Here is a 14,249-nt window from a genome sequence, read left to right on the forward strand (position 1 = left end):
GTTCGGTATGATACGACCGCTCTATGTACGCTAGGCCGGCCGGACAGACAGGCCGACAAAAACTGCAGACGACTCTGGCATAGAGATTACGACGTGTTCAGGATTAGAACCAGCTAAGCTAGGACTAGGACATGAAATCTGCTCATGTCCGATTAGTATCTGGTGTTTTGTAGCATACAAGTGCCGAGGTGTTTTCACTGTCTAAGAGCAAGTTTAATAACGCAGCTAGCAAGCGGGCTGCAAGGTTTCTCTCAGCTTTTTCCTAACCCACTCGTACAGTGGTTAGCTCTTCACCATTAATACATGGTCCACAAGTCATTCTCACAAAGTTTCTTGATTCTTATGCCCAAGTCAGCTGTAAGCTTATAGCCCGCTTCTCCTCTCTCACCTCTTCTCTCTCCTCCACGTCAGCATTCAGCCAGCTTACAGCCACTCTAATGACTGACAGGCCAGGCGGCCGTCAAACAAGAACCTGGCACACCGCATGTATATCTGGAAGAATGCGCGTTTATGGGAGTGGAGTGGGAGACATCGGTAGTTATTTCCTGCAAGAGAGAGCCAATGGCTGGCTGGACCTGAGTCTGATACCGATACGGATTACCCCTCTCGCTCCAGATACGGATTACCCCTTTTTGCAGCGAATCCATGGCATCCAGAGTCTTTTCAGGTCAATTTACGTCTCTCTCTCTCTCTTTCAGCTCAGGGGAGAGAACAGGCACGGGCACGGTCAGTCCAACAGTCCGGCCTAACTGCTCTCCCTTTCAAAGCCCCTCATGAACCGAAACCATCATAGCGCGCTGCCGGCCTGCCCGCCCAGCTACAGCGCCCCGAGCCTCCAAGGCCCCATGTTTATTTAGTTTCCCCCAAAATTCCAAATTTGATACTATGCAAAAAGAAGATTCTCCATCACATCAAACTTGCGATACATGCATGGAGTACTAAATGTAGATGAAATCAAAAACTAATTGCACAATTTTGTTGTACTTTGCGAGACGAAATTTTTGAGCCTAATTAGTCAATGTTTGGACAATAATTCATAAATACAAACGAAATGCTACAGTTGCGCATTTATGACAAACTTCCAACTTTGGCACTCCCAAATTGGGAACTAAACAAGGCCCAAGGCTCCAACGCACAGCGCCCGGTCTCAGTCGACAGCAGCTAGCCTCACTCAACTCACTCATCAGACACTCACACTGTCACACACACTCACCACCCCAGTCAGAGTCAGTGCACACCTGACCTACCTAACCGCGCAGATGGAGCCCTCCGCGGGGCCCATCCGGTCACTGCACAAGCCGATGGAAATTAGGTAAAGCGGTGGGAGATAGCGATAGGGGCGCGCAGCAGCCGCAACAGCTGCGGCTGCAGAGCGGCCTGCGCGCGCGGCAGCACCGGGGCGAAGGAGACAGCGAACGTGAACGCGCGGACGGCTAGGAGCAGGCGCTAGCAAAGCAACGCGGCCGATCGAGAGGCCGGCCAGCCGGCCGGCCGGCCGGCAGCGTGAGCGTGCCCAACGGCGCTGCAGACAAGCGCGCCTTTTCGGCCTTCCAAAAGCAGCGAGACGGGCCGAGATCTTCCTTTAGAAAAACTGCAATTTGCACCGGTGATGCGAGCTAGCTTGTTTATAAAATGAAGAACTGTATGAATCTGCGAACTTTCTCCGAAATCCTCAAAAGGAGGTGGGGAATGAAATACGCGTGCGGAGACGGCCGGGAGCGGCTGTGCTGGGCTGTGGTGGTGGTGATGATGGCCTGGTGCGCTGCTGCTGGTGCCCGTGGTGGTGGCCACTGGCCAGCACCGCGTGCACGCTGCGCTCCAGGCCGCCCAGCTTTTTGCCGCCGGCCTCTTCTTTCTTTAGCCGGCCTGGCCTTTCGCGGACGCCTGCCGCCTCGTGCCTGGGCGTATTCGGGCACCGGTCGACGACCGGGCGCTGCAGGCTGCACGCTGCGTGGATGGAGGGATGAGCAGGAGATGTGGCATGATTTCCATCGCGTCGATGTTGAAGGCGACGCATGCGACGGGAAGGGGAATAATTTTTCTCCGGCGCCAAGGCGCTGGATGCCTGCCAAATCCTCCAAGGTTGGCGTCGTTCTCGAACGGTCATTTCAGGCCATGCCCGCGTCCCAGGATTGTTGGGGCGGCCTTGCACATGTTTAGATATATGCTAGCAACTTCTCGTCGTCCTTTTTCATGGAAGTATTGGAACGGCCACATGTAAAGTGAAACAGTGATGTTATTGTCTCGAGATATCGGCTGTACGTTATCAGTCTATGCTACCACGTGTTCGCTAACTACATATTGCCACCTGACGTTTAACAAAATACTGCGACGCCTATGACTCCACTGCAGTAGTTACGATAAAAGGGCAATAGGAATGCACCAGTTAACCTCTCAACTTGTCATGAACATTGAGCTGAACATCTGCCGATAAATAAGCAACGGAACAATAACATTCACATGCGCAATTGACAGAGTGATTTCCGTGCAAATCCTCGTCAAACCACGGGACCAACTTGTAGCTTCCAATAATTAATAATGGGTACAAAAAATCTTCACTAAAAACATCTGAAAGATTATGACAACAACTCATTCATCATGATGCATTCAAACAAAGAAGTTTCAGACTATATCCCCTTTAGCATGTACTTTCAATGTCTCAAATTGTAGATCGTTTTAACTTTGTTAGTTTTACCATGAACTTAGATATAATGTATGCCTAGATGCATAACAAAATCTATGAATCTATAAAAGTCAAAACGACCTACAATTTGAAACGGATGAAATAGTTCTTTAAGTTGCTATTCGTTGACAACGTCCAACTCATCGGATATTATTTCACCACCAAAACTGGTCATTTAACAAAACTATTCCTTGTTGAAACTGCAATCACCCGAGCTGACAAAAACTCTCTCAAATCTGGTACTCTGCTCAACAATCGTCAAACCAATTGACTAGAATTGACAAAGCCACCAATGAAGCTTCATCAAGGTTGAAGGCGACTGATCATGAGCAACCAAATCTAGACAAACTTTCTTCTCCTCCTTTCTCTCTTCTCTCACGTTGTGTTATATGCGTCTATCAACGGTGCTTGCGCTCAAAATTTTGTTGCATGATAATAAAGATACTATACACAACCAATCACCGACCGCTAAAAAATGGTGGAACATAATCTGAATTCTGCCAAGTTTAGTGGGGTATATAGGAAAAATAATAATGGAGGACCCGAAAGGCTCGAATGGCTAGGCGATCGATCAATGATCATGGATCTGTTTTCGTCTTGGAGTCTATGTCGATGCACCACAACATGACTACATCTCATAAGTCGAACGGGATGAGCTGATGGTATGAATCTTCTTGTGTCGTCGAGTAGCTTTCACGTCAAATCAGTGTCCCCCTTTCTTAATTGTACTTGTTTATGCCGGCCCATTCCTAACAGGCGGAAATTAACCAATATCTGCAGGTCTATAATCCAGTACACACTGTCACAAAGGCAAACAGTCTCTCAGTTCGTTAGCAAATCAAGCCAACAAACACACACACACAAAAGAAGAGAACGTAAAAGCAAGCAGCAGGTCCGGGCAGTAAGATCGAGACGGGAACGAAAGCAAAGGCAAAAAGGCGGCCACACCCACTGCGCCACCCAGTAAAGAAGCCGTCCACTCCAATCCGAACCATTCCTTCGTCGTCCCTTCTCCTCTCCTCCCTCATCGATCCGGCCAAAAGCGAAGCAAAGCGGAGCATATTGCTCCATCGGTCTCGCCAAAAGAGCAGCGGAACTGGGGATCGAGGGGGCACCAAGAAAGCGAGCCGAGAGCGCATCACGCAGGGCTTCCCTTTTCTCGCTCAAAAGAATAGATCACTCTATCTCTCTCTTGTAGCTAGCCACACTTGGAATTGGATCTCTCCACTCACAAATCACAATTCACTCTCGCTCATAGCCAGGCATCCTAGCTATAGCTGGCTACTGGCTAGCCTCCTCCTCCTCGTCCCTTCCCGGCTCTCGCTTCTCACCGCACTGCCATTAAAACCCCCCTTGCTTGTTACCACGGCGACCTTGAGCAAGCGCACGCTTCATGTTGCCGCCTCGCCGCAGTAGCAGCTTACATGGATACGCTATTTAGGTTGGTTAGCCTCCAAGCCTCCGAGAACGAGAAGCAGCAGCAGCAGCAGCAGCAGTCGGCGTCCTACAACTCGAGGAGCACCACGTCGAGCGGCTCCAGGTCGTCGTCGCACCAGACCAACGCCTCCTACAACTACTACTACCACAGCAACAGCAGCGGCGGCGGCGGCGGCGGCGGGCAGTACTACTACGGCCAGCAGCACCAGCACCAGCAGTACTACCTGGAGCCGTACCAGCAAGAAGAATGCGGCAACGCCCACCACCTGTACATGGATGAAGACTTCTCCTCCTCGTCCTCGTCGAGGCAGCACTTCCACTCGCACGGGGCGGCGGTGCAGCCGCCGACGTCGTCCGTGACCACGGCGCCAACGCCCCCGCTGTCCACGTCGTCCACGGCCGCGGGGGCGGCGCACGCGCTGTTCGAGGCGGCCGACCTGTCGTTCCCGCCCGACCTCAACCTCGACTTCTCGTCCCCGGCGTCATCGTCCGGCGGGGGCGCGGCGTCGTCGGCGGCCGTCGGGGGAGGAGGCAGCGGGAGGTGGGCGAGCCAGCTTCTGCTAGAGTGCGCTCGGGCGGTGGCGGCGCGGGACAGCCAGCGCGTGCAGCAGCTGATGTGGATGCTCAACGAGCTGGCGTCGCCGTACGGGGAAGTGGAGCAGAAGCTGGCCTCCTACTTCCTCCAAGGGCTCTTCGCGCGGCTCACGGCGTCCGGGCCGCGGACGCTGCGCACGCTCGCGGCGGCGTCCGACCGGAACACGTCGTTCGACTCCACGCGGCGCACAGCGCTGCGGTTCCAGGAGCTCAGCCCGTGGTCGTCGTTCGGTCACGTGGCCGCCAACGGCGCCATCCTGGAGTCCTTCCTCGAGGCCGCCGCGGCGTCGCCGGAGCCGCAGCGGTTCCACATCCTCGACCTCAGCAACACGTTTTGCACGCAGTGGCCGACGCTGCTCGAGGCGCTCGCCACGCGGTCCGCCGACGACACGCCGCACCTGTCCATCACCACCGTGGTGTCCGCCGCGCCGTCCGCGCCGACGGCCGCCGTGCAGCGCGTGATGCGGGAGATCGGCCAGCGGATGGAGAAGTTCGCGCGGCTCATGGGCGTGCCCTTCAGCTTCCGCGCCGTGCACCACGCCGGGGACCTCGCGGAGCTCGACCTCGACGCGCTCGATCTGCGCGACGGCGGCGCCTCCACCGCTCTCGCCGTCAACTGCGTCAACTCGCTGCGCGGCGTGGTGCCGGGCGGTGCCCGCCGGAGGGACGCGTTCACCTCGTCCCTCCGGCGCCTCGACCCGCGGGTCGTCACCGTCGTTGAGGAGGAGGCCGATCTCGTGGCTTCTGACCCTGACACATCGTCCGAGGAAGGCGGCGACTCGGAGGCGGCGTTCTTGAAGGTGTTCGGCGAGGGCTTGCGGTTCTTCTCGGCCTACATGGACTCTCTCGAAGAGAGCTTCCCGAAGACTAGCAACGAGAGGCTGGCATTGGAGAGGGGAGCCGGACGTGCCATCGTGGATTTGGTCTCGTGCCCGGCGTCCGAGTCCATGGAGCGGCGGGAGACGGCGGCGTCATGGGCGCGCCGCATGCGGTCGGCCGGCTTCTCTCCGGTGGCATTCAGCGAGGACGTTGCCGACGACGTGCGGTCACTGCTCCGCCGGTACCGGGAGGGTTGGTCGATGCGGGATGCCGGTCTAGACGACTCGGCAGCCGGAGCAGGCGTCTTCCTCGCGTGGAAGGAGCAGCCTCTCGTGTGGGCAAGCGCGTGGAAGCCATGATCGAGATGGATCGAGGATCGGAGCTCGTCGGCGCAAATGCAAGCTCGGTGAGTAGGTACGTGGAACAGCATGAGCCGGGAGAAGCAAGAGCGCCATACCTAGCCATCCACAGCGTCGTTGATGCATTGGATCGCGCGCACGTGCATGAGTATGGCTTGCTCTCTATCCTTGCTCGGTCGTCTTGAAAACTGAAAAATGGCTCACACGCATGTAGGGTTTTGAAGCAGCGTAAGCGTAGGGATTGCTCACGTACACATTGGTTGCAGCGAGGTGATCGAGGAGGAGGGTGTGGTCCATAGTTTTAGGTTTTAGACTCTTGATCTATTTTAAATTTGAATCATCGGTCGTCACAAGTTCTTGGCGTGATGATTTCGATTTGTTTGCTTCCTTTTTCTCCCATTCTTCTGTGTTTCTTCTTGTAAGCTCAACAACTTTCTTCCCTTTGGAGGGAATTACGTGCATGGTTTTTGTCATACGCCGTCTCGCGCAAAGATTGATGCTTGCATTGCATGTTTGTTGAGATGATGCTTCCTGTCTTGTTGATGTGAGGGTGTTAGGAGTAGCACAGACATTTGCACGGCCGGCCTACTACTTTTGGTTACCAGTACCAATATCAAGCATGAAGCACTAAACTAGACGCCTATATATACCAAATGAGATAGTGAGTAGCTAGAGTACTGCCCTATAAGAAAAAAAAAATAGTTAGAGTGCTCTTTATTTTTCCTCCATTATTGGAGTTCCTCTTTTCTACTTAAAGTGATCAAAGAATTGTCAATACCATTTTTGTCTGGTCAATGAAGTTTATGTCATACATTTCACCTGATCCGCAAGAGTATGATTAGGTCGACATTTTCAGGATCTGCGCGAGATCGGGTACATAGTAAAGTATGGGCTATTTTCAAATGAAATTGCATTCAAATACTGAAATACCCATCATCCGAACAGGCCAGAGCGTATACGTCATCTTGTATAATATATAGTTCATTCACTGAGAGAATGGACTAGCATAATTTTTTAAGTTAATTCCTTTCCATCAAATAATTTATAAAGCTAGTGTGACAAATGGCCTTTTGTTGCTTCAGCAGATGATCTAGGGGACCATTTGTTTTTCAGAATATCCAGTAGAGCAACTAATATTTTGCTGTCCATATCATTCGCCATTCAGGAGTCCAAGAAGTAAGCCGGATCAAATTCGTTGTCTATTGCAAGCTAGCTCAGACCTTTTGAAATCTGCTGGAAACGACCGGCCTGTCGTTGACAGATTAGTTTCTACCTGTTACTTAATGGTTTAAGTAGCTCAACTTTGATGCTATGCATAAGACAAAGATCTGGGGAGTTGTTAGGAGCTTGCGACGACATAGTGGGGAGTGATAGCGATCAGAATATATAAAGGCATCATCAAACTCATAACAGGCTGATGATGAGTATATAGGATATATATACTCCATCCGTCTCAAACTGTAGGTTGTTTTGGCATTTATAGATTCATAGATTTTGCTATGCACCTAGATATACACTTATATCTAGATACATAATAAACGTTATGAATCTAGAAATGATAAAATGACCTACAATTTGGGATGGAGGAAGGATAATAGATTTAGAGGGGAAACATTGCAGATATGATATGCCAATAATCCGCTAGAGGGTTAGGTGATGGGGTGGTATCATGAGCTCAGAGCAATTCCTAGAAAAACCATACTTTGTAATGCCCTCGCGTTGTCGTTTTCAGCAGGCCAGAGCAACTGTCCCATTACCACCGCATTTTGATCAGTCTCAAGTCGATCGCTCGACACATCTCCCTCGACGACGTACACATCTCCTTGCCGTCCACGGTTGCGGTTGATTTTATGTCGTGACATGTTTGACGAGCCCTCTCGATCGATCTAATCGCCGGTGAAATTAAAGCTAGGTACAGTAGCCTGCGTGCAATAATATGCACGTATGCGTGGCAACGGTAGAGAAACAAAAATCGGCAAACGATTGCGAAAAACAAATCATGCAGATAGAGATATGATCGACGTCACGCGTACGGCGTCCGGAAGGAAAATTAACAGGCATGCATGGCATGGCAGCGCATATTATCAACCCTGGCGGCCTCTGACAAGTGACAACACACCCTCCTCCCCCAACACGCGCGCCTGCAAATTTCTCGACCCCAGCCCGGCCGGGTTCCGGGGTACCGGTGCACGGGCGCACGGCTGCACGCCTGGCCCTGTCAGCAACTAATCACTGAGATTTCATGTGCGGTCCATACAAACTGCTAGCTGCCGCCCGAGATCGCGCGCGGTAGCAAACGCCGGCCGCCAAGGGCATGCGGGGCTCGGCCGGCTGGGTAGCGCGCGGCGCAAGTGGCCGGCAAGCCCCGACCTCGAACGAGGCACAGAAAAATACGGGGAGGAGCTGAGGCCGCGAGCACCCAAGGCAAGCGGCCGGGGTCGTTATCGCGTGGGCGAGGTGTGGGTGTCAGCTGGGGGAGCGGAGCGGAGAGCGGACGCGGGGAGGGGGGAAGCGAATCTGGCGACGAGGGGGGTGGCGCCGTGGCGGAATCTAGCAAAGGAAGGTGGGCTAGGACCGATCACCTGGCCGCCCCGCCCGCCCGGCCGGCCGGCTGGTTGGCTGGCTAGTGAACGTACTGCTGCGCGGCCTACGCACGGACACGGGGCCCCCGCGATAAAACGAGCCCTTTTCCGCCCCGTTTCTCCAGCGAAATCATTAGGCGCGCCGACCCGACCCCCGTTTGCCCGGCGACTCGTCTCCATCTATCCCTGGCCACCTCCGGGGCATCCTCGCTCTCCCCGCTCCCCACGCATGCACAATTGCACATCGATCGGCACCGTCGTCGCTGTCTAGCTGGTCATCCGCACGAGCAGCCCCCCCGCAGCTCCGCTCGTCGACCGCCGGAAACACGTGCAGTCACCAGCTGGTCATCTATCGAGCTGCGCGTGTCGTGTGCGAAGATTTTGTGTAACGGCCGGTCGTAACTGCCTGGTTGTTTTTCCTACTAATGCTTTTGGATGAGTCCTGACTTATTGTGTTGTAAAACTCTAATTTCTTCATCTTAATACAATGATGCGCAGCTCTCCCGCGTATTAGAGAAAAAAAAAGCAACTGCCTGGGGCCTGAAACTTTGGTTGTTACTGTACTTCTGTTGCTATTCAAGCTGACTGGCTAGGATTGTATGGCTGACGATGGCGTGTACGTCAAGCTTATAATAGCATACCCCCGTCTATAACACTACCTCCGATTCATTTTATTTGTCGTTTCAGACAAGGGAACAGACCTAGGATCGTGCCAAAATTTCTGTCATCAACGTCAAGTAAAACGAACCGGAGGTAGTATGACTGAAGGGTTATTTGTCGCTATACATACACCTATATATGTATACCCTATCATCTATAAAAGCTTCACAGGAAGATGACGACCATATTGTTCGCCAGATATATAGATTACATTGCAGGCTTGCAGCAATATAATTGGCGAGTATAGTATAGTTAACTAACTGTGCCGAGGTCTTTGCTAATTATGCTCAACAAGTGCTTTTTTTAACTCTGCAGTGACAAGGACTGTGATGGAGACCCTGGAAATAGTCAGAGATATGCTATATCAACTTGACACATGAGAAAGTTTCCGCTTTTCTCGAGTGTGGGTCAAACTGGGCCACGACCTGAGCCAACTTTCAATCCAATTCTGCGCAAATCATGATACCGGCGGTCCCTTTGCAGCCTTTGTCCATCGTAATAGTTGGGCGTGCATATGCCCTTTGGTTTTATCCGACAAGAAAAATGCTAGGGCTTGCCTACCTTTTCTGGAGTACAATCCATTGCACTACTCCACTGGAGTAGCATACTTGGAGCGATTAAATTCTTAAATGCGATATACCAGATGAAGCATTGACATCCCACATGATCGGTTTCTTGTGTATCTCGTTAATGCGGCTATTTTCTATAGTGATATAGAATACGATGACTCTGTCAATCTTAAGATCCGTCGAAACATTCTCGGGATGTACTGTGCTGAAAAAAAGGAATATCATATGCATGTATGCAAGCCTTTGGCATCAGTTAATAAAGGTAGCATGATTCCATGTCCAATCACCGAAGCTGATTCAGTGATTTGGCTGTTTATACTGTTCAACTGTTGCGCTGCCTCCTATATAGGGGGGCTTTCAGCTGGAACATCCCTGCGCCTGCAGAGCGAGCATGCATGACTGATGGAGTGTGATGGATGTCTTAGCTGCCCTTTATTCAAAAGAGTTCAGCAAGCACAAGCGGGGAGCCTCCCATATATACAGAAAACTACGATCTGAACATCTCTGCGACGCAGCGCATGCGTGACTGATCATACGGCTGCGGGCTCTTTTCAGCAAGCACAAATACAGATGGCTCCGCAGACACTAAGAGCGACCGTTTTCCTGTTGCAAATAAACTGCTGAACATGCAGGGATTACACTCCATCAACCTCACCTGAAGTTATAATGAGAGACATGATATAGTAGTTATCAGCAACGACAGTGTTCATTTGCACGCTGTGCATAAAAGAAGCAATAAGAGAGGGGTAGAAAAGGAAATCGTATGATCTTTCTTGAACCTATTAGATTGAGGGGGTATTTGGATACAAGATGTTAACTTTAGTAGGATTATATTAAATGTTCGGATGCTAATTAGGAGGACTAAACATGAGCTAATTACAAAACTAATTGCACAGATAGAGTCTAATTCACGAGACGAATCTATTAAGTCTAATTAATCCATCATTAGCAAATAGTTACTTTAGCACCACATTGTCAAATCATGGAATAATTAGACTTAATAGATTTGTCTCGCGAATTAGACTCCATCTGTGCCATTAGTTTTATAATTAGACTATATTTAATATTTCTAATTATTATCAAATATCCGATGTGACAAGTACTAAAGTTTAGCAGGTATCAAGCACCCCTTAAATGGAGATTGAGAGGTTTGTTGTGCACCCACTACGAGATCATGTCCTTGTTGCGTTGGTGTTGAGTCGAGGTGCGTGGAGTACTGGCTGGTGGCAACTGGCAAGCAATGTCTTTGGACCAAAAGGGGCGAGCTGGAACAAATAGTGGGAGCTCCTTTTTAGGGTGCGGGGGTGGGGAAGGTGTGGGCATGGAGAGAGACACGAACACGACCCCATCTCTTTCTCTGTCCCAACAGCAACAGTCCCTTTGCACAGGCCTTCTTTTAGCTAGGGCATGGGGTTTACACTAGTTTTTTTCTCTGAACTCTGGCTTCCTTCCGTGCATGTGTGATTGATGCGTGCAGAGCTACATATTCTTTTTTGAAACCGAGAGCTAGCTACATATTCTGATGCTGCTCATAGCCTACCATGTAACCACTGCCTGGTGGCGTGCATGTCATGTGAAAGTACGTACACACTACAGTTTTTCCCTTAGTTTGACAACTAGCTACGACCTCTAGCTAGGTTAATTCCATGATGAAATCAGATAATGTTGTTTTCTTATTTCACCCCAGCTTTCTTCTTGCGTGTTGAAGCCTTGGAGGTAGTGTTCTGTGCCTGCTCAGATCCATGGATATGGAGAGCGTGAGGACTGGGGATGATGGACCATCTGCATGCATGATGCACTCTCTTTGAGATCATAATGAGCACGCACTTGAAATTCTTCTGTGGCAACGCTTGCTTCTTGAGCTTGCCACTCTCTGCAATCTCCTATGATCATGGCCTCATGGGCACATATATACTAGTCATCAGCAGGCGTCAAGTGGGTTCAGATATATAATTGCGCCCATGAACGAATCATTAGCGATGCGAAAGGGAAAGCCACTAGCGTGTTTAGGCCGTGGCTGCCGGCGCCGTGGCCCTCCAGCCAGCCGCGCGCGCGCGGCCAGGAAGCAGCGATCGCCTTCAAAAGCTTGTCGCGGCGCTGCATGCATGCATGCGATGCTCGGCCTTTTTGTCAGCGCACTGACCTCAGAAAGACCGACATCCATGCAGGCACGAACACACATGCGATGCGGCACGACATTGGCAGCGTGTCCCCGGCACTGCTGCTGCCGCTGCCCATCACCACGGCCACGGCCATGCATGGGTGGCCTGGCTGGTCTAATAGCCTCTTCTACTTTCCTAGGAAATGCCAGAGCCACAGCCACGTCCGTTCATCTTTCAAGTACTAGAGGCTAGTCTTCAGGGGCTGCTGGCTTGTAGTGATCGATCACGTGTCCATGCAACAAAGCTAAAGCACACGGCGTGTGAAAGACCTAGTTTGTTGATCGTCCATTCGCCATCACTGTCCAGTCCATTGTGGCAATGCAATGGGGAAAAAGGGGGAAGGGGATCACATCCACGTACCCCATCAGAGAAGGGAGGAACAGTGTCTGTGGTCGAAAGCAAGCGAGCAAGAGAGGGATGAGAATATGAGATGAGATGAGATGAGATGAGGCCAAGTAGCAAGCCGGGCACTGTGTAAAAGTGGCACACACACATTGCCACACGCGGGGCCCCGGCGCGGGCCTGCAGAACGATTCCACGCAAAAGCAGCTAACTGCTTGCGCCATCGGCATATGTCCCTGTGCTGTTTCCCCTTTCAAATTCCAATTAAGAATTTCGACTGTGAACCGCGCACAGGACGTCACGTCTGAAGTTGATGTCTCAGGGCTTCTAGTGTACCCCCGGTCCTGTTGTGCACATGGGTATATGCCATCCCGGTTTGAAGGTACGGTGCAGACTAGCCGGTAGCGTTTGGATAAAGCGGCGGACATAGTAATAATATACTAATATATATCTTTCTCTTCCTTTTTTTTATTTTTACCTTTTGGGGACCAATAATTGTTCAAACTAGACATATTTTGAGCAAATCAGAACGACTCTAAATTTCTAAATTTCAAAGACACTCTAAAGTTAAGGTAGTTAGGGGAGGACGGTTGTGTGGAAACAAGAGACATGATGGATGTACAGCAAGCAAAGCACCCATATTGCACCAATGGTTGCACTAGACAAATGACAATGGTGGTGGTCACTGATCAGCCATAGTAGCTAAGGGCGGAACTGAGGTTGTGGCACGCTCTAAACTAAACCACACACTAGGCGACTACTATGTGTGTTGGAATAGGGAAGTGAAGGTTTAAATTTATGTTTCACCATTACTTAGGTTTTGCATAAAAAAATCTCGCCCGTAGGCTAAATCCCAATATCTCATGGTGGCCATAGCAACACCAACACGAATGAAGTGGTACCATTGTGGTAGCGCCAATCAACAAGGTGTGTGTGGTGGTGGTGCGCATCGCACGGCGACAGAAGTGGGGATTGCAGTTTATGTACTATTTAAGGGATAGTGATAAGAACCATTGAACTTAGACCGTTTGTACATGCACCTAACAAAACTCATGTGCATATGCAATTATATGCGGATATCCGATCCGCAGAATTCACATACGTAGTAACATGTGAATTCACAAAGTATATATTAACATGTGACTACACCTTAATTTACCATGACTAGCTAGGTTGTAAAACTTATGAAGATTCGTAAAATAAATACTAACCTAGACATGACTACACCTTAACTTACCATTAGAAGATTCACAGAATTCACATATGTAGTAACATGTGAATTCAAAAAACTAGTTAGAAATCTTTTTTTTATTTTAAACTTGTGTGCTATACCATGACCAATCAATCATGAACTTTCACCAATCACCATTGCTTCCATCTACACTACTTATATTTGCACCATTTCTCTAGTATGTGTTTTTTGCAAAGGATCGACGTTCACTTGTTTTCTTTAAAATTTTATCAAATAGCCAATATTCTTTTTGTCTAATTAAGACATTTCCCTTTCTCCCTTTGGGATTGTTCAAATTACAAATTAGACTACAAAGCACATGACCATTTGATGACTTGAGAAAAAATCATGAAAGAAAAAAATAACCCCCGACCATTTGAGAAAAAATAAGGAGATGATGAATGTTCTGTAATAATTCTCTAAGAATTTTTCGATGTCGTAGATGTAAGTGTACCCCACCCGCCGCAAATAACGCGTGCATATAAATTCTCAAGCAAGTGATCACAATTACTCCCTCCATCCCAAAAAACAAGTCATTTTAGAATTTTACTAAGTCAAACTTTTTTTCAAGTTTGACCAAGATTATAAAAAAACTACATATATTTATGATGTGAAATAAGTGCCATTAGATTTATCATGAGATATATTTTTATAATATACCTATTTGATGTCATAAATATTGATACTTTTCTCTATAAATTTGGTCAAAGTTAAGAAAATTTGACTTAAGACAAACTAGAATGACATGTTTTTTTTTTACGAAGGGAGTATGCTCTGAGTGTTCGATCTGTTAATGTAAACCTTATCGTTT

The 14,249-nt window shown here is 49.5% G+C and overlaps 1 protein-coding gene across 1 annotated transcript; it reads left to right on the top strand.

The window, feature by feature from the left end:
- Window positions 1-3,630: 3,630 nt before the first annotated feature.
- LOC101778471 (protein SHORT-ROOT 1) lies at window positions 3,631-6,367 on the top strand. Its single transcript, XM_004958114.3, has 2 exons — window positions 3,631-5,947; window positions 6,107-6,367. The coding sequence occupies exon 1, from the start codon at window positions 4,108-4,110 to the stop codon at window positions 5,890-5,892; it is 1,785 nt and encodes a 594-aa protein (XP_004958171.1). The 5' UTR covers window positions 3,631-4,107; the 3' UTR covers window positions 5,893-5,947; window positions 6,107-6,367.
- Window positions 6,368-14,249: the final 7,882 nt, after the last annotated feature.

Source organism: Setaria italica, chromosome II (genome assembly GCF_000263155.2).
Source record: "Setaria italica strain Yugu1 chromosome II, Setaria_italica_v2.0, whole genome shotgun sequence".
NCBI lineage: Eukaryota > Viridiplantae > Streptophyta > Magnoliopsida > Poales > Poaceae > Setaria > Setaria italica.